The sequence below is a fragment of the Phocoena phocoena genome, chromosome 1 (genome assembly GCF_963924675.1).
Source record: "Phocoena phocoena chromosome 1, mPhoPho1.1, whole genome shotgun sequence".
NCBI lineage: Eukaryota > Metazoa > Chordata > Mammalia > Artiodactyla > Phocoenidae > Phocoena > Phocoena phocoena.
In genome coordinates this window covers 4466222-4485057 of record NC_089219.1, presented here as the reverse complement: position 1 = coordinate 4485057, position 18836 = coordinate 4466222, and the positions used below count along the sequence as shown (strand labels likewise).

The 18836-nt window shown below is 55.9% G+C and overlaps 1 protein-coding gene across 1 annotated transcript in view; it reads left to right on the top strand.

The window, feature by feature from the left end:
• ACOT7 (acyl-CoA thioesterase 7) overlaps window positions 1-18836 on the top strand; it is a 90562-nt gene that overhangs the window by 32432 nt on the left and 39294 nt on the right. Inside the window, exons 5-6 of the mRNA XM_065880705.1 lie at window positions 2487-2601; window positions 10287-10373. Coding sequence (XP_065736777.1) covers window positions 2487-2601; window positions 10287-10373 — 202 coding nt within the window. The remainder of the gene's footprint in view (window positions 1-2486; window positions 2602-10286; window positions 10374-18836) is intronic.

The window sequence follows — 18836 nt, the reverse complement described above, 5'->3', positions numbered from 1 at the left end:
CACACAGAACACGCATCTCACACACACACACACACACACACACACCCGCTGTCACACATACATGTGCGTGTGTGGACCGACCACATGTGTGTGTCTCCCTGGGGGAAACCCACCTCCCCCCCTTCAGTGTCACTCAGTGAGGACTTTGTCACTTTGCTCCACCTCTTCCCCCAGGGAACAGTGACCTCGGTGGCCCTGTGATGGAAAAAGAGACCCCTGCGGTGGCCGGGGACAGCTGTGGCCCCCGAGAGGCTGGGGGCCATCGGAGAGTGGACACTGGTTTTTATTGGTGTCTAAACATGAGCTTGAGTTAAAAGGCTCGCACTGACTGTTGCCTTGGACGTTTGAGCTGAGCTGTCTCCTGCTTCAAAACAGCTGAGTTTGATGAGTCCGTGGGGGTGAGAGTTGAGTGCCAGCCCATCGTCAGGATGTTCCCGTGATGTTGTCCCCAGATTTAAAGCCAGCAGGAGGCGTTTGTTTGTGAACAGGCTGCGTTTTCTTGGTCCTCGTCGCCCGTGTCAGGACCGGGGCCCTCGTTGGTCACCGTGTGACTGCAGAGGTCTGAGGAGTGTGCTGGGCACGAGGACTTATTAGACTGGGGAGGTTGGCTCGCTTTTCAAAAATCCCTTAAAAAGGCATTTCTTGAGGACACGTAAGACATCCTTGAGTTTTACTAGAAAGGCACAGCACAAACTCTACACTTAGAGGCATTGCTCTGTGTGGTGGGACGTGGGGGAACCATCTGTTTATGGAGGAAGAGGCTTTGTCCACGGCGACTTGAATACTCACCATGCTTTGTTTCTTTTGAACAAACCGCTCAGCTCCTTTCACAGCCTCCTTTAGAGACGGGGTCGCAAGCCCAAGATAATGGTAATTAAGCCACGGAATGTGTTCAGACCTGGGCAGTTTTGGAGCAGAGCCACGAGCAGGAAAAGCAAGATGTTTAAAAGTGGCTTTTGGAAGAAGGTCTGAAATTGCAGGGGGCAGAGAGGAGCACACGGGGCCCTGAGCCTGGCGGCTATTCCGCAGGCTCAGCGGGAGATGCAGGTAGAATGGATGGAAGGGCAGCAGTCAGAGCCCATCAGAAGGAGAGCGGCCAGGCAGGGGTCAGCAGGGAGGGCGAGGCTGGTCAGGGGGCCTGTGGACCCCGGGCCCGTCTGATGGATCCCAGGGTAGGGGGTGTTCCCTACACTGGGCCCCAGGACGGTGGGCACCAGAGGGCCCGACATTCTCCATTGTGCCAACCTTGATTGTCACCTTTATTTTTAACTTCTTGGGTCAGAACCCCCGTGATCCATTAGGAAAGCGTCAGGGGGGCTGTTTTAGCTTTGGTGGGTGTCAGCTGGCCAGGAGTCAGCAGAGTGAGGCTGCCCAGTGTTAGGGGCACACGGGGACCTGTTCCCTCCTCTCCCTGTTTGTGGGAGAGGGGGTGCAGCCTTCCTGGGGCTCCCTGACTCTGTAGTTCTATGTCCAGGAAAGAATCCCAGGAAGGAATGGGGTAGGTATAACATGGTAAGTGGCTGAGATTGTCAGTATGATTTTTTTTTATATGCATTTATTTATGTATTTATTTTTGGCTGCGTTGGGTCTTCGTTGCTGCGCGCGGGCTTTCTCTAGTTGCAGCGAGCGGGGGCTACTCTTCATTGCGTTGCGCGGGCTTCTCATTGCGGTGGCTTCCCTTGTTGCGAAGCATGGGCTCTAGGCGCGTGGGCTTCAGTAGTTGCAGCACGCAGGCTCAGTAGTTGTGGCTCGCGGGCTCTAGAGCGCAGACTCAGTAGTTGTGGCGCACGGGCTTAGTTGCTCCGCAGCGTGTGGGATCTTCCCAGACCAGGGCTCAAACCCGTGTCCCCTGCATTAGCAGGCGGATTCTTAACGACTGCGCCACCAGGGAAGTCCCTGATATTGTTTTTTTTTTTGCGGTACGCGGGCCTCTCACTGCTGTGGCCTCCCCCGCTGCGGAGCACAGGCTCCGGATGCGCAGGCCCAGCAGCCATGGCCCACGGGCCCAGCCACTCCGCGGCATGTGGGATCTTCCCGGACCAGGGCACGAACCCGTGTCCCCTGCATCGGCAGGCGGATTCTCAACCACTGTGCCACCAGGGAAGCCCCCTGATATTGTTTTAATGGTCAAAAATTGGGAGCAAACTAAAGGCCCAGATATGATGGATCCATCACATAAATTATGGTAGGAGGATACAGTGAGAGGAGGAAATACCATGCCTTTGAACTTCACATACAGCATGGCAGTACCTTTTATTTATGCACAGGCATGAAAATAATTCTAGGGAGGACGTAACGCAAACATTTGACCCAGGCACTCTTGCAGGGGGAGGAATACATGATGTGTTCCCCTTCTCTGTGTTTTCGTTATTTATATTAAACATATGCTGTCAGAGAAAGAACAGATAGTTCCAGTCACAGAAAGGCAGCGTGCACAGCAGCCGAGCCTGGGGCCCGGACCTGACCCTCTCCCGTGCCCCCCGCAGTACTCCCGGCAGGGGCAGGAGGAGGAGGGCCGCAAGCGCTACGAGGCCCAGAAGCTGGAGCGCATGGAGACCACGTGGCGGAACGGGGACATCGTCCAGCCCGTCCTGAACCCAGGTAGGAGCTGGGGTGTGGGCCGGGGCCGAGGCAGCGCAGCCACTTCACGAGCGTCCTCTTCCTGGGCCGGTGCGTCCCCTGGTGCTGTCTCCTGGGACAGGCCCTGGGGTCCCGGGAGCACTGTCCCCTTGGCCCTGCACCTTGCAAGCCCCTTCCCAGTCGCACAGCCGACCATGGGGATGGGGGGACAACCCCGCAGGCCTTGGTGAGTCTGCTCCCGTAGAGTGCTGACCCAGAGGCCCCCGTGGGGAGAGGCCCTGCTGCCCAGGCAGAGGGACGCACGCCTGGCCACGGAGAATCTGTCCCCCAAGTTCGCCTGAGAGTGTGTTCTGGACGGGATTTCCAGCTCATGAAAAAGACAGAAGGGCAGCAGCGTTTCCCACATTGTTGTTCCCCGGCCCGCCGCCCAGACGTGGCCTCAAGTTAGACAGACTCTGAGCGCCCGGGGCTGCTGCCTTCCAGTCTTCATCCTTGTGCCTGTAAGTCCGGGCTGTTGGCTTTAACAGGACGCACCTCCACAGTCCAAACAGGTGAGGGAGGGTTCCCGAGTCCCTGCCAGAAGACCGTGCAGGGCTGCGCCTGGGGGCCTTGGGGCCTGGTGGCGCACATCACCCTCCTCTGCACACACAGTGACCACGTCTTACCGTGTGGAAAGCGGGCTGCATGCCCTCAGCCTCCCCATGTTGGCCGGGCTCCTGTGATGAGTGTCCACGTTCCATGTTGGATCCCGGAGCGACTCCTCAGGGGCCCTGCACGCGGGTGCTGTGGCTCCTGATCTGGTCCTGGACTGCCGTCTGAGCACTGGCCCCAGGGCGTCCCTCTGCTGCTCCACGTACCCTGGGCTCTGCCCGCTTGCCGCTAAGGAGGAGCGTGGTGAGCTCTAGCGCGGGGGCTGGAGAAGCTCCGCCTGCCCGCCCGCCTGCCTTCCTGGCTGTAGCCCACCTTTGGCATCAGGGTGGGTGTAGGGGGTCGGGACTGGTGAACACCTCGCAGGCGTGCAGACTAGGACAGGACTTTCTGGGTTTCGGATTCTGTCGTTTATCGGGGGTGCGCTTGACGCCTCTGGCAGTGTCTGTGCGGCTTGTGTAGGGCTCCCCTCATGCTCATCCTTCCTGAGTTCCACCCGCACCTGCCCACAGTGAAGGCCAGGGCACTGGAGGTTGGTGTCCTTACTGTTCTGCTTTTTTATTTATTTATTTTTGGTTGCATTGGGTCTTCGCTGATGCACGCGGGCTTTCTCTAGTTGCGGCCAGCGGGGGCTTACTCTTTGTCGTCGTGCGCGGGCTTCTCACTGCGGTGGCTTGTCTTGTTGCGGAGCACGGGCTCTAGGCGTGTGGGCTTCAGTAGTTGTGGCACGCGGGCTCAGTAGTTGTGGCTCGTGGGCTCTAGAGCGCAGGCTCAGTAGTTGTGGCGCACGGGCTTAGTGGCTCCGCGGCGTGTGGGACCTTCCCGGACCAGGGCTCGAACCCGTGTCCCCTGCATTGGCAGGTAGATTCTTAACCACTGTGCCACCAGGGAAGGCCACTGTTCTGCATTTTCAACAAACACCAAAAAAAAAAAAAAAAAAACCTATCGGTATAATAAAATGTTGCTGTTTTGATGAAACCTGATAAAGTTGTATCTTTTAACAATAGAATGTAAATAGACGGTAACCCACAGGCCTGCGGGCTCTTGTGTTGACTCAAGTGTATCCAGGCCCTGGGACACATGCCACCATCAGGCAGCAACCTCAGGCCCCGCCTCTGCTTTCAGGAGGCAGGTCAAAGGCACGGAGGACTGCAGAGGGACGCAGAGGGGCCGAGAGGTCTCGGGAAAGGCACAGACTCGGTGCCGGGCGCGTTCCTGGGAGAGAGGCTGGAGCGGGCCAAAGGCAGCACTCCTCACCCTGGAAGACAGGTCCACGCCCAGTCCCTGGGCCCTGTGACTGTGACCTTATTCGCAGAAGGGGCCTTTGCAGGTGGAATCAAGTTAAGGACCTCAAGATGAGGTCGTCCTGTGTTACCCACAAACGTGGGGAGGGTCCCAAATCCAACGAGGGCCCCAAATTCTGTAAGAGACAGAAGGGTAGAGACAGTGTCAGCCCAAAAGCAGCAAAGAGGGGAGCTCGGAAGAGGCGCTGGCTGGCATCTGGGGGCTGGACCCACCTGTCCTTGGGTGGTTACTGGCCAGTGCTGGATGGAGGCTGGGGCCGGCTCAGGCTTGAGCTTTGAGAGGCATGAGGTTCATCCTGGTTTACTCCTTTGACTGACTGTCTGGGGAACTAAGATTACTCAGGGTTTTCAGTCAGTTTAAGTTCCTTCACTCCTGAGATAATTTTCTGTTTGCCATCCTCTGATTGTAAATCTGATCCATAATATTTTTCAGGATCTGTTATTCTCTAATGATATTAATGGAAAGTGGCATTCTAAATCTCAAGATTTCTTGATAGATTTTTACAAGCTTTTATTTTTTCCTTTTCTGGCCCTAATAAAAACGCATCTTTGGGCTTCCCTGGTGGCACAGTGTTTGAGAGTCCGCCTGCCGATGCAGGGGACACGGGTTCGTGCCCCGGTCCGGGAAGATCCCACATGCCGCGGAGTGGCTGGGCCTGTGAGCCATGGCCGCTGAGCCTGCGCGTCCGGAGCCTGTGTTCCGCAACGGGAGAGGCCCGCGTACCGCAAAACAAACAAACAAACAAACAAAAAAAAACCGCATCTTTCTCAGCAATAGGGACTGGCTTTTAACCACTTCTTAAGGAAGTCACATATCCATTCTCTGGTCTTTTTGAATACTGCGGTGTGCTGTTGTCACTGGGGTCTTCTAACACTCTCCCCCTTCCTGGGAGGACCCCCGCCCCGCCCTGATGAGGCAGGCTTGGCCCGAGAGTTGCCACCCGCCCCGCGCCGGCAAGGCCCTCTGGACCTGCCGCTCCCTGTTACTTTTGAAACCAGAATCACATTTCAGCCTCTGTGGCTGTTGCCTAGCAATCCCCACAAGGGGCCAACCTCCTCTTTCAGGTGTCTTTTCAGAGAGTCTGGGAGTTCTTTACAGGCCCAATTTTTCTTATTGTTTTCTCCATCTGATTAGACAAAATACAATTACCTTGAATTCTTCAACCCATGGCCATTAGTTGTCCAGCTTTAACTGTGTAGGGACTGTTTGGCCACGTGACCCACCTTCTTTCTGGGAGCTGTTGGGTTTATGACAAAATCAGCCCTGGAACTTCCCTGGTAGTCCAGTGGTAAAGAATCCGCCTTCCAATGCAGGGCACGCAGGTTTGATCCCTGGTCAGGGAACTAAGATCCAACATGCCACGGGGCAACTAAGGCCGCGCGCCACAACTACTGAGCTCGCGCGCCTCAGCTAGGGCCCGCGTCCCGTAAACTATAGAGCCCACGCGCTCTTGGACCCGCGTGCCGTTGACTAGAGAAGAGAAAACCCGCACGCCACAACTAGAGAAAAGCCCGCGCACCACAACGAAGAGCCCGCATGCCTCAACAAAGGTCCTGTGTGCTGCAACTAAAACCCGACGCAGCCAAAAGTAAATAAAATAAATAAGTAAATAAAAAATAAATCTTAAAAAACCAGCCCTGCCTCTTCCCCGGCCTTTGTGTTTGAAGCAGTGTTCACCTCTAAGTCCGGTCCCCACTACCGGGACAGCCGGGGGTCTTGGTGAGTCACAGCCACCTCTCATTCCTGCTCAGACCCTGGACCCTGCCTCCCTGAGGTCAGCCAGTGCCCGGCCACTCCCGCAGGCTGATCAGCCCGGAGCCGCCCCTAAGAGTGCTTGGTGCCCGTTAGGGGCTTGCGCTGGGTGGGAGAGCCTTCTCCCCAGGGTCTGGCCAGGCCCCGTCCCCCCGCTCCCAGCAGCACTTGACCTGGGGGGGCGTTGGGGGAGGCAGGAGGAGGAATACAGGGTCTGGAGCCGGACCTCTGGGCTTGGATCCCAGCTCTGCGCCATGGGGACTTAGCCCTTCTGTGCCTCAGGTTCGTCGGCTGCAAGCACGGAAGAGGGAGTTCTGTGCTCGTCTCTGGCTGCCCTGGAGACCTAACTCAGGTTCTGGGCCTCATTTTGAAATCGCAGGTTCAAAGATTAGGCACTGCATTAGTCAAGGTCATTGTAGCTGCTTACACTCTAAAATCCTAGCTCCTAATAACTCAGTAGAGGTTTATTTCCTGTGGACTCCTAATCGGGGGATCTCCTCCAGGAGGTGGGGACTCGGGATTCAGGCCCTTTGGTCCTGTAGCTCCGCACCTTTTATCAGGTAGCTCTCGGGAGGGGAGAGAGCAGGGAGGCCCCCCTCCCGGGGGTTTTGACGGCTTGGGCCTGGATGCAGCACTTCCACTCGCTCTCCTGTGGCAGGAGAGCAGCCGTGCAGTGGAGGCTGGGAAACGCGCTCCAGCCGTGCACGGGGGAGGCTGAGGAGAGGGGCTGCCCAGTCCTGCCTTCTGGTCACACGTGGTACACCTCACCCTCAAGGACAGCGACCTGGAATCCTGTCCAGCCCCACCATCTGTTCGTTAAGGCAGCGCTGGCAGCGATCACAGATAAGCCCCAGGTGTCTGTGCCTTGCCCTTGAACTTCGAAGATCCTCTTCACGTTTCCCTGTAGTTCCCCTAAGAAACAGGACGTGAAGAACGGGTGAAAGGCCACTGAGGACAGGAAGTGCCTGATCCAGGGGCTGTGAACCCACAGACACGGTCCCACCCTGCAGAGCCCCGTTGAGTTACAGGCCACGGCCCAGGGAAGGAGGACCTGGGTGTTGGGTGCCTGGGTGTATTTTTTTGTCCCATCAGAATTGTGGTGTTTTCTCTCGTTGGAAGCTCATCAGTGCCAGTTCCAAGCACACTGAATCATTAGACGCGGCTTAACTGATACTTTAAACATGACTGCAGAACGGTGGGGGGCATCTCTTTGACCAGGTTGTTATAGTCATTTCAAGTGGCTTGTCATTCGAATAAGTAGATAGTTGACATGACAAAGATTTTTGTATGCTATTTCCATTGTTTGAAAATTTTAAAAACTCTTTTGTCATTGTGCACACACAAACCTCTTAGCTGGTCGGAGCAGCTCCTGAGAGCAGGCCAGGCTTGAGGCTTTTCATTTGCATTCGTGCTGTAAAGTAGCTACTTGGATGTCTTCTATGAGTGAGACCCAAAGCAAAGAAAGCATAGGAGGGCACCCCGTGGCTCTCGGGGCCTGTTTATTCTTTGAAGAGAGAGGCCCAAGGGAGACAGTCCTTGGAGATCAGGGGTGTCGTGGGCTGGCAGCGCTGGCCTGGAGTGTTTCTCTGATGGCTGTGGTGGCAGAGGGACTTCGCTGGCATCCTCTGTGGCCCTTGGGCTGTGCCCCTCCACCCCGTCTCCCCAGGCCATCTGAAGCCCAGAGGCCAGAGTAGGCGTGGCCCTGGGTGCACCCTTGACCGGCCGGGGCTGTTACCCGCACTTCCTGAGCACAAGGAGGGTTTCGGGTGCGTCTTCTCCACTTGGAGGGAAATTAGGAACCGGGCAGGGCAGAGTTCTGGACGCCTTCTCAGGGCCTCCCTTCTCATCCCGCGCAGCGTGTCCGGCCACATTACCCGAGGCCCAGATGGTCTCGGATGGTCCAGGCCATTCTGGACGCCCCGGGGCCTGGGAGGCAGCTGCGAGAGGAAGCATCTCCTCCCTCCGGTCATCTGCACTGACCGGTCGTCTGTATCCCCAGGGATGCCGGGGGACCCTGGAGCTCCCCTCCCAGAGCCTTTGGAGTCATCCGTGTCATCTGTTGGCTGGTTTTAGATAGCATCCTTGCACACCTGCTCCCACGGGGCCCACAGGCGGGTGGGTGGGCTGGATGGCTGAGTCCTCAGACTGTGGCCTCTCGGGACGGAGTTCTCCACTCGGCTGCTGACCACCAGCTCCTGACGCCGCGACAGGCTACTGCTTCCGACGTCCCCGGCTTGAGGGTTCACCCGAGGGGGGAGCTGGGACCTCCCGTGGTGGCTGGCGCCTGCCTCTGCCAGTCACACTGAGCCATGGAAGCAGGCCGGTCGCCAGAACCCCCGGAGGTGGGAACTGACTGTGGATAATAATGAGAGACCCCTTCCCCCATCCCACCTCGCACCCCAGGCTGCAGCCACTTCATTGCTTCTGACACAGCCGAGGGCCCTTCCAGCTGAGAGCATCCCGAGATGCTTGAGTCCTTCCCGTAGGGACCTCTCAGAGCAGATGGCACTTCACACACGAGCTCAAAAGTTGAGTCTAAATCTCTCTAAGCCGTGAGGCTTGAGAACAAATAGAAAATATCTTGAGTTTGGAAGTCAATCCTTAAGGCCCCAGCTCACCGGAACTCCAGTTTTTCCTACTTCGTGACCCCTTCAGGCAACCACACGGTCTGAGATCCCACGTGGAGGAGCATCAGAAAAAGTCTCGGAGGCAACTGTCGGCGCTTAAGAGACCCAGGCCCCGACCTCTGGGTTGGCGTCCCTTCTGGCTCCTGAGCAGCGTTACTTCCTGCACAGACTTTTCTGTCTACCGCCAGAGACAGGAAGGACCTTTCTTCACCTGCAGGCTGTCCCAGCCGTTCGGGGGCCCGGTAGGCTGGCTTCCTCGGCAGCTTGGTCTTGCTGGGGCAGGAAGGGGCTACCCTTTCTGAGTGCCAGCTGTCCGGGCAGGAAACAAATGGGCGTCATCCCTCCCGGAAGGCTTTGGGAAGGTGGAAGCAGGCACAGCAGTGGGGTCTGCTCAGAAGACCCACCCCGTTGGAAGAGTCTGTGTCGAGGGGTAGTATCGATTTCTGGAGACGGGGCTTTATTTCATCTTTTTTTTTTTTTTTTTTTTTTTTGCGGTACGCGGGCCTCTCACTGCTGTGGCCTCTCCCGTTGCGGAGCACAGGCTCAGCGGCCATGGCTCACGGACCCAGCCGCTCGGCGGCATGTGGGATCATCCCGGACCGGGGCATGAACCCGTGTCCCCTGCATCGGCAGGCGGACTCTCAACCACTGCACCACCAGGGAAGCCCTCATCTTTCTTTTGAAGTGCAGCTTCTTACAGATATTTCAGCAGCAGCAGTGCCGCGTGGGTGAGGGATGCTCCCAGAGACTTGGTGCTCTGGGAAGATGAACGGGAGACACTGGAGGAAAGGCCAGCACACCTTTCGGTGCAGTGTCTCTGGGGCCGGGCCGGGACTGAGGGCTGGCAGGAGTCCCAGGGTGAGGTCTAGGGATGCATGTCTGTGGCGTCTCTGTCCAGTTCTGTGTCTCCACCTACCGTTGTGTTTAATGAAGTCGAAATTTAAACTTTTGAGAAGTTGCATAATAAATTGCTAAAATATTGTCAGTGCCTGTTTACAAACTTGAGAATGAAAGTCAGGTGGGTGACTGTCTCCTAAGTGAGGGTCATACCAACCCTGGGGGCTTATAGGCAGGAGGTGTTCAGTGGCTGCTCAGGAGTCAGGGCAGGGCCTCGCTGGGGACACTGGTGTCCCCAGGGAGTAGTGTCATGACCCACTAGCAGAGTGGCTAATTAATCCTCGAAAGCCTTCCCCCCATCACGGACTGGAGCGTTTTGAGAGCACGGTTTTCCTTAGAGAAATCCCACCTAAGGTGATGAGAGCGGCAAGCCTTCGGTGACCCTGCGAACATCAGGGCGCTGTCGCCACTGTTGGGCCCTTTGGCCATGGGAGTCGATCGGTCCCGTGGCCTAATCTCTCTCCTTTGTGATTCCAGAGCCGAACACGGTCAGCTACAGCCAGTCCAGCTTGATCCACCTGGTGGGGCCTTCCGACTGCACCCTGCACGGCTTTGTGCACGGAGGTAAGGACCCGTGACTTGCTGTCCCCTTCCCGCTCCTGGTTCCTTGTTAATCCCCCCAGGAGGCCATGCTGCCATCTGACCCAGTTTAGGCTCTTGTGTTTAATGAAGTGTACATTTAAACTTTTAAGAGGTTGCATAAAAAATTGCTGAAATCCTGTCGACGCCTGTTTTCAAAATTGGGAATGCAAGTCAGATGGGTGACAGTCCTAAGGGAGGGTCACACGCAGCCCTGGGAGCTCATGGCCACGAGATGTTTAGTGACGGCCCGTGGGTCAGGGCAGGGCCCTGTGGGGGACAGTGAAGTCACCAGGGAGTGACAGTGTGGCCCGCTGAGAAGGAGGCTTAGTTCAGCACGTTTTTGCCTCTGGCGTTTGCATGTGTTTCTTCCTTTAATCAGATTCCACCTCAGAAAATACAGGCCTTGAAGTTCCCAGCCTGGGAACCACGGCTGGGACACAAGAGGACTTAGCTCCAGGCTCACAGAGGGACACTTTTTACTTTAACAGTGTGTAATTATTTTTTTGTGTGATTTAGGGAAAATATAAGTAGCACATCAAACCCGTAACTTAATGGAGATTATCATCTCAGATGAGGTCAAAGTAAACTTTAAAAAACAAGTCGTTTTAAAGAAAAACGTAAGGGGAAATGTTCTTAAATAGTGTAGACGTTAGCAGAAGTTGTGTGGGCGGTGGAGTCCGGGCACCGCTCCTCTGGGGGCACCGAGCAATTCATCGTCCCCCAGGCATGACTGGAACTTGCACGTGCCGTTCGTCTGCACTCTTCGTTTCCAGTGGCCTGGAATGCCAAGTTCTCCTTGCTTCTCCACTCTTGAAAATTCCTATTGATCCTTCAAAACCCAGTTCCAGTGGTACCACTCTGCAGGATTACACTGATACTTCTACCAGGGGATGCCTCAGGAGCAGGGCTCAGTCTTATTCTTTGTGTTGGCTCCAGGGTTTCACACAGAGCCAGGGAGGTGCTTTGCAGAAGCTTGTTCCGTGAACAAGAGGCACAGGTCAGGCTTGGGTTGAAAAGCTTGGGATGAGGGGCCCTGGACCTGTCAGAATCAGAGAATGGGCCCTGATCTGAGATTTTTTTTTTTTCCTTTGCCATACGCGGGCCTCCCACTGCTGTGGCTTCTCCCGTTGCGGAGCACAGGCTCCGGATGCGCAGGTCCAGTGACCATGGCTCACGGGCCCAGCCGCTCCGCGGCATGTGGGATCTTCCCGGACCGGGGCACAAACCCGCGTCCCCTGCATTGGCAGGCGGACTCTCAACCACTGTGCCACCAGGGAAGCCCCTGAGATATATTTTTCAAGTTTGTTTCTTTTTTTAACTAATCCTCTTCTGTGTATTTCTTTTTTCAATTTCATGATTATTTTCCTCTTTCAACTAAACACTGCTCGCGACGCCCTTAGATATGATTAACTTAGTCCTACCTAAGAGAAGCTCTACTTTACAACAAAGGGTGCTTTCCAGCCCCGTGAATGTTGTGACAATCAGGGTATCTTTCTTCTCTGAGAGCAGCCGTGGCCTTACCAGCCTTCTTGTTCTTTGCCAGCCCTTGCCAGCCAAAGGCCGGCCTTCTGTAACTGCTAAGAACCGTCTTTGAGCCTCATAGAGCTCCGCTCTACCTGAAATTTGTGAAACTCTATGCTAGAAATTTTGCTTATTTCATCCAGATGTTGGAAGTTCACTAAATGTGGCATTTCCATCACCACTGTCTCCTTGGCAAAAAGTTTATACTCTTCAGTCCGATCTTTCCTCACATGCTGAGAGGCGTCCGTGAAATGCAGGAAGCGAGGGAATTGTTGGAGTCCCCTAGAAACCTACAGCACATCGTGCTCACTTACGGAGGCTGTGCGGCTGCATTTAAAACAAGCGCGTTTTTTAACGTGTGTTAAAGAAGTGTCTACAGTGGCTTTACAATGTTTAGTGCCTATTTTAGTAGGGGTTTTGTGCTCATGATTTGAAAACCATGCCTAATAATCTTACCAAACCTAATCACTTCTCATAGTGCCTCATAACTCACCAGGCGTGGAGGAACAAAATAAATACCGTACTGGAAACACTGAGCCCTGGGATTTTATTGTATTTTCCTATAGAGAGAATACTGTCGTCGAGAATGGTGTCTAAGTCATTTGAATGAAAGTCTCCTGTAAACTGTAAATCAGTAGATGCCAATCGCAGGAGTAAACGGTGAACTGAGATGGATGCTAATTTGGCTTTTATTCAGTAATTCTGCACTGCGTATGGGTCTTTGAAAACCTCCTCCCTGTCTTGTTTTCTGTGATTTTCACACATGGGATAGTCTTCATCTTGAGGACTGGCTCCTACCCTGCCACTTAAAAAACACACACACAACACAGATCTTGGCAACGCTGAACTGGTGAGAGATGTAGTAGGAAGGGTTGGAAATCACAGATGGAATCCAGGACTCCTGTCAGACGCTGGGTCTTCCCTCCTTTCCTGGCTGCAGGGACAGAGCCTCCGATAATTCATCGAGGGGATAGAAAAGACGCAGGGAGAGAGCAGAGGACCCTCGTTTTGCTGTGTGGGAAGGCGGGCTGGCTGCTTCTCCGTGGTTCTGAATTTCAGGGCCTCTGTGCAGAAGCGCTGGCCGGGCTTTTGGCTTCTGCCTTCTGAGTCCTGCATGAATCAATGTGCAGTCCTCTCTTTCTCCTCTTGGTAGTTCTGGGATCTCAGCCCAGAAAAGGCCGTTTCCCCTCCGCTCTCCCCTCCCCCGTGGTCGGCTGAAAGGGGTGACCCAGCAGCTATCTGCGGGGCTGTTTAGGTTCTTGCCACAGTCACTCACCTGGACACCCATCCTTGATGAAAACACTCGGAGTAGGAATTGATTTTACTTCCCGAACATGATAAAAGCCCTAGAGTGAGCATCTTACTCAGAAGGGAGCCCAGAGGATCGTCCCCTGAGGTTAGGAGTAAGGCGAAGGACCCTAGTTAACGTTGTTTTGGAGATTTTAGCCACTGCAGTAAAACAGGAGGAAGAAAATAAAGGCACAGGAAGTGGCAGAAAAGAAGTAAAGCTATCTGGCTTTGCAGATGGTGCAGTAACATACCTGGAGAACCCAAGAGATTCAGTGAGAAAAGTAACTCAAAGAATTAAAAATTCAGTAAGGTAGCAGCATATAAAATGAATAATAATAAAAAAGGCTTGCCTGAAATAGAAAAACTTCTTGTCATTGTTTTTGTTTGCGGGTCTGTTTGTTTTCTAAGGTGTGTTTTGTGTCAGTGAATTTTAACTCGGATCATGAAACATGACTTTTTCATAATTTGATGAAAAGGGGGCGTTGGTTTTGTGTCTGCGCCTTTGATTCATCTTCTTGAAGATGGCGTTGCCTTCTCCCGTGTTGGCTCCTGAGATGTCCTTTGCTCTGATTTCTTTCCTGGGGGACTCTCCTCGCCCGGCCCTCTGTCGGCTGTTTCCGCGTGGGTTTCCCAGCCCGAGAGGGGGTGTTGCTGCCACAACCGGTCGGATGTGAAAGGAGTCATGCTCCCCAAAGCCGGGGCCACTGTGCTTTGCCAAGACCCATCTGGCCGTGAGGGCCAGAGCAGAGGGGGAGACCCCCGTGATGGGGGCACCCCAGCTCTGCCCGTGGTGTGCGTGGCTCTTAGCCGTGGGCCCCTGCTGCCTCGCGGCTCACGGCTCCCTGCGCTCAGCCTGTGCCTTTCTTCCCCTCAACGCGCCTCTTGCTCTCCTGCCTCGGTGTCTTTGTTCACCCTGCTCTTCCCACCTGGCGCCGTCCGCCTGCCCATCCCAAGTCCCACGCCCTCCTGGTGCCCCCTGAACCCCTCCCTCCCAGGCAGCTGCACGCCCTTCACCCCGCTCCACGCCACGGCCTCTCTCGTCCTGCCCCCCGTGCTGGTTGTGGTTTTCTCAGGCGCTCGTCTCCTGGATGTCCCCCTGTCCCTTGCCTGTCTCCCGTGGTGCTCTGCAGAGAAGGAGCTCGGTGAACGGCCATTGAGCGAACGAAAGAAATCTTTTGGAAAGACGGTTTGAGTTGACGCTGCCCGGTGGCCATGTCCTGAGCCATTGGCAGCTTTTCTCTGTTAGAGTCACGGGCCGTAAATCCAACTGGGCATGTGGCTCCCATGTCCTCAGACTGAGCTGCCGGGTTGGGCCCACTCGTAGGACAGGCTCTGCCCCGTGCTTCACGGCGCCCTGTGGTGCCCACGTTCCTGCAGGGGACGCGTGTCTGTCTGCCTGACCCCCTCTCCCCACCCCCAGCACCGCGCTTTCTGCTCGGCGCCCTGGGGTGTCTGCACTCCATCCCTCCCGTCCCCCGAGTCCAGTCCCTCTCAGGGTCCTCCCTGGAGCCTGCTGCAACCCGTGCCTCCTGTCAAGGTCATTTCTGACCCGAAACCGGTGGGCGGGTCTGGCCCTCACAGTTCAGCCGGCTCCCCTCCACCCTGCCACCTCCTTCCCAAGGCCCAGGATCGCCCTTCCCTGCTCTCCTCCGCCCGCTGCCACCCCTTCAGTCCCTGTGCCGTTCCGCCTTCCTTCCTGTCCTGCCCAGCATCGGGTACCCGGGGCCCCATCCTCGCCCCTGCACTCCCCCCCCCGCCCACCCCGGGACTCCTGTGTCTCACAACAGCCTAGGCCAGCGGCTCCTGACTCTAGCTGCTTCTTTGGGACGGGCCTCTCTGACTTGATGTCCGGCCCGGAGCTCCACTGCTCCCCCTGTGGTGGCGGCCAGGCCACCCTTCTGCTTGTCGAGCCAGAATCCCTGCGGTCCTCCGGGACTCAGTCTCACTCTCTGTCTCATCTGTCAGCCAGTCCTTCGGGCTCTACGTTCAAAACGTCAGAACCTGAGTTCACGCCACCTCCACCATCGCCTCCGGGACGTGCGCGTTACCGTGGAAGTGGCCTCACACCTGGTCCGAGTTCCGTGACCAGGAGCAGCCCAGCAGCCTCCCTGGTCCACTCAGAGCCAAAGGCAGGTCAAGCCGGGCCTGCTCGGCCCCCTCTCTGGCTCCCGTCTGACTCCAAGCAGAAGCCCAGCCTTCCGCTCCTGCCGCTTCTCCGCTACCAAGGCCTCCAGGACCCGTCTCGCCACACGCCTCCCGCCCCACCGTGTCAGCTGCCGGGCTCTGCTCCTCGGGTTCCTGGGACGCGGCGGCGGGAGGGCACCTCCACCTGCGGGCCCTCCGCCTGCTCGTCCCTCTGCTGGGGTTGTGGTCCCCAAACAGCTGCGCAGATCCCTCTCTGTGTCTTCTGCTCTCTGGAGAAAAGGAGAGGGCTTTCCTGACCACCGCCTGTAAAACGGCCCCCACCCCGGCCTGCTTGCCCCCCGGGCCTGGACGGATCCCTTCCCTGCGGTGTAGACGGGCCACGTGCTGAGTGAAGGGACCAGAGAGAGTGAAGATGAGAGAGAGAAGACGGTCCCTGAGTGAGCAGAGGGGCCCCAGAACTGAAGGGGGCAACAGCAGGTCAGCGCCCCCAGCCCCCCAGAGGACACGTGAGGACAGCCCCTGACTCGGTGAGCATCTGGCAGCCCCTCCCGTGTGCCAGCCCCGTGGGGGGCTCGGGGGCGCAGTCACTGCGCCACCTGAGACGCCCAGAGACAGAAGTGCTCCTGCAGCACGTCCTGCACACGAGCGTCCAGCCGCCAAGGGGACACACACGGCTGCCCCAGGATCCCGAGGCCGGGGGACCTCGCAGGACCTGAAGGAAGAGGGGGAGGCAGAAACGGTAGCCCCGGGGTGGCAGGGGGCACGCGGGCCGAGAGGAGCCCCTGCCAAGCGAAGGAGTTCTGGGAGGCGAGGCGAGGCGTGCGACCCCTGCACAGATGCTCGTGTCTGCTCGGGTTTCGTGGGGCAGTTATGAAAAAGCGGTCCTCTGCACCTGGAGGAGGAACTGATTTCACAGAAAAATGCAGAAGGAGGCACAGATACTCCTCTTCAGCTCTGTGACCTCATTTCGTTGGAGCCCCTGCTGCGTGCTAGAGTGGGTGTCCAACCTGTGGCCCGGGACGAAGCAAGGAGGCCAGGAAGCCGTGTTTCCTCCTTTCGAGGAGATTCTGGTCTCATGGGGTCAAGAGGTGAGGGCGTGAAGGCCGGTGTGGGCCCCCGTTTCTTCATCGCGAGGCTGAGTTGTGTTAGGCGATGGCCCCCGTTCCTTCCAGTTCTCACTTTCCAAGAATCCTTGTTTCTGAATATACCGTTCTCTGCCGCGAAGGCTCCAGAGAGCAGCTTCCTGTCTGTCCATCTGGATGGAAGGGCAGGAGCTGGGGTCTGGTTACAGCCCTGAAGCCCCAGGCGCTATGAGCTGCCTGTGAGCTTGCTGCCTCCCCGCCCAAAGGGCCTGCTGACACCCATCCCGGAACTGGTTTCCTCCTGCCCGCACTGGTCCCCTGAGCAGCTGGGGACGTGTGAGGCTCCTGGCCCCTCTTCTTCCTGAGCTGCAAAGCATCTCACCTGAGAAACCCAGCTGGCTCTACAGCCTGCGCACGTCCTTCCCTACGAACAGACCGGTGCTTGGGGTTGTGGTGCCCCGTTAGTCAGCTTTTGCTTCCCCTTTGGTTGCGATCACTAGGGGCACACACGGCAGACGTCCCCTAACGGTGTCTTTCCTGCTCAGCGTCAGGAGCGTGAATTCTTCTGTGTTAGCCTCACCCCTGCCTGCAGCCTGGACTCCTGGGAGGAAACTGACACCCTCCAGAGTGGTTGTGGGCCGTCAAAGGCGTGACCTTGCCTCGTGTGGACTCCGGCGAGGCCACCACGTCCCACTGGGAGGGGCTCGTGCATAACCACTGCCACCTTTCCCTGCTCTCCATGGCATTTGGGGCAGGAACACGTGTGCCCTACTTCCCCTGTTGCCTGTTCAAAACAGGGAAGGCATTGATTCTCAAACAGCAGTAAGCAAACTTAATTGTGACCTTCTCCAGTTCCCTGATACAGAAGTAAGACGTGGCCTCGTGGCCTGGCAGCCCCCTGCGCTGCCCCGGGGCGGGGGGAGCCGCATCCAGCTGTGCCTGAGGCCTCCGCCAGATCCCACCTTTGACATTTGTCATTAGAAACCAATCGTCTTCACTCACTGTGCATTAATTTCCAAAAACAACCTTTATTAGCTACCTTAATTAATATTCCTCTGCCCTTGGTCCGGTTCCCAGAGACCTGCAAGTACATTTGGAACCTGAAGGGGGAGAAGCCAGACAAGTCTCGGGAGGCTGTCGCTCAACCGGCTCTTAGAATAACTCCCCCTGTAATTTCCAAACGGTGGGCTAGTTAAAATAAGATGAACTTACTATCGTTTTCTTAATATAGGAGGCCGGCACCCACACCCCTTCAGCTGGGACTAAATATAGAAATGGGGGCATCACGAATCGCCCCCCACAGCGTAGTCGGTGGCGCCGGGCTCTGAGCTGCCAACGGCTGCTTTGGGTTTGCAGCAGGCGTGCTACACAGTCAGCCAGGCAGGCCCGGGAAAAGAAAATTCAGCCTCTATTTTTAAGCCGGTCAACGTGTTGTCGGTACTTTAAAAACAAAAGCAAACGCAAACCTGTAAGCAGTTAAGTGTTAGATTCCAAAATGTCTCCGGTACCCGATGTTTATCTGTATGTTAGTGGCCAAGCAAGTCTTACTTTTTTCCTTCCCATAATTCCTGAAATGAACGCAGTATCCAAGGGCAGCAGATCCTACTGTTTTGTTGTCATCTTTTAAATGGCGAATCTCAGGTAATAAGAGCAGCTCACGACAGACTAATTTGCCAAAGTTCTTTTCCCATCGTCAGCGGCACCTATTGTATCTAAATAGGAATGAATTGATGAGGTTTTTCAGTGGGAACCTGGAAAGAGGCTTTTTTTTTTTTTCGGTACGCGGGCCTCTCACTGTTGTGGCCTCTCCTGCCGCGGAGCACAGGCTCCGGACGCGCAGGCTCAGCGGCCATGGCTCACGGGCCCAGCCGCCCCGCGGCACATGGGATCCTCGCGGACCGGGGCACGAACCTGTGTCCCCTGCATCGGCAGGCGGACTCTCAACCACTGCGCCACTAGGGAAGCCCGAGGCATTTTTGAGAAAACTCAGATACTTGATATTTTTAATTAAAGCATAAAAAAGTGAAGGGGAGAAGGTGACTTCCAGTGTCAGAAAGGGCTGGTGGCTCCCTCTGGCAGGACAGAGGGCCCGGCTGGGCAAAGTAAGAGGAAGGGCAGTTACAAACCAGGCAGCTGGGTTTCTGGTTGTTTTTGTTTTTAAACAAAATTTATTTTTCTCGGTGGACACATTGATTGTACTGTCTCGTGTCTACCATCATAGATAAGGATATTTTGTGCTAACAGTCTTTCTTTACAAATGTCATAACGGGATGAGATGATGTGGATTTTATCGTCTGTTTTCTGCAAGGGCCATTTTCTCTTAGCAACAGAGAACAAGAATGTCTCAGCCCAGACCCATGCAGCGATGGGTCCAGGGTTGTTCCTCACCGGGACGAGGGAAGAGGGA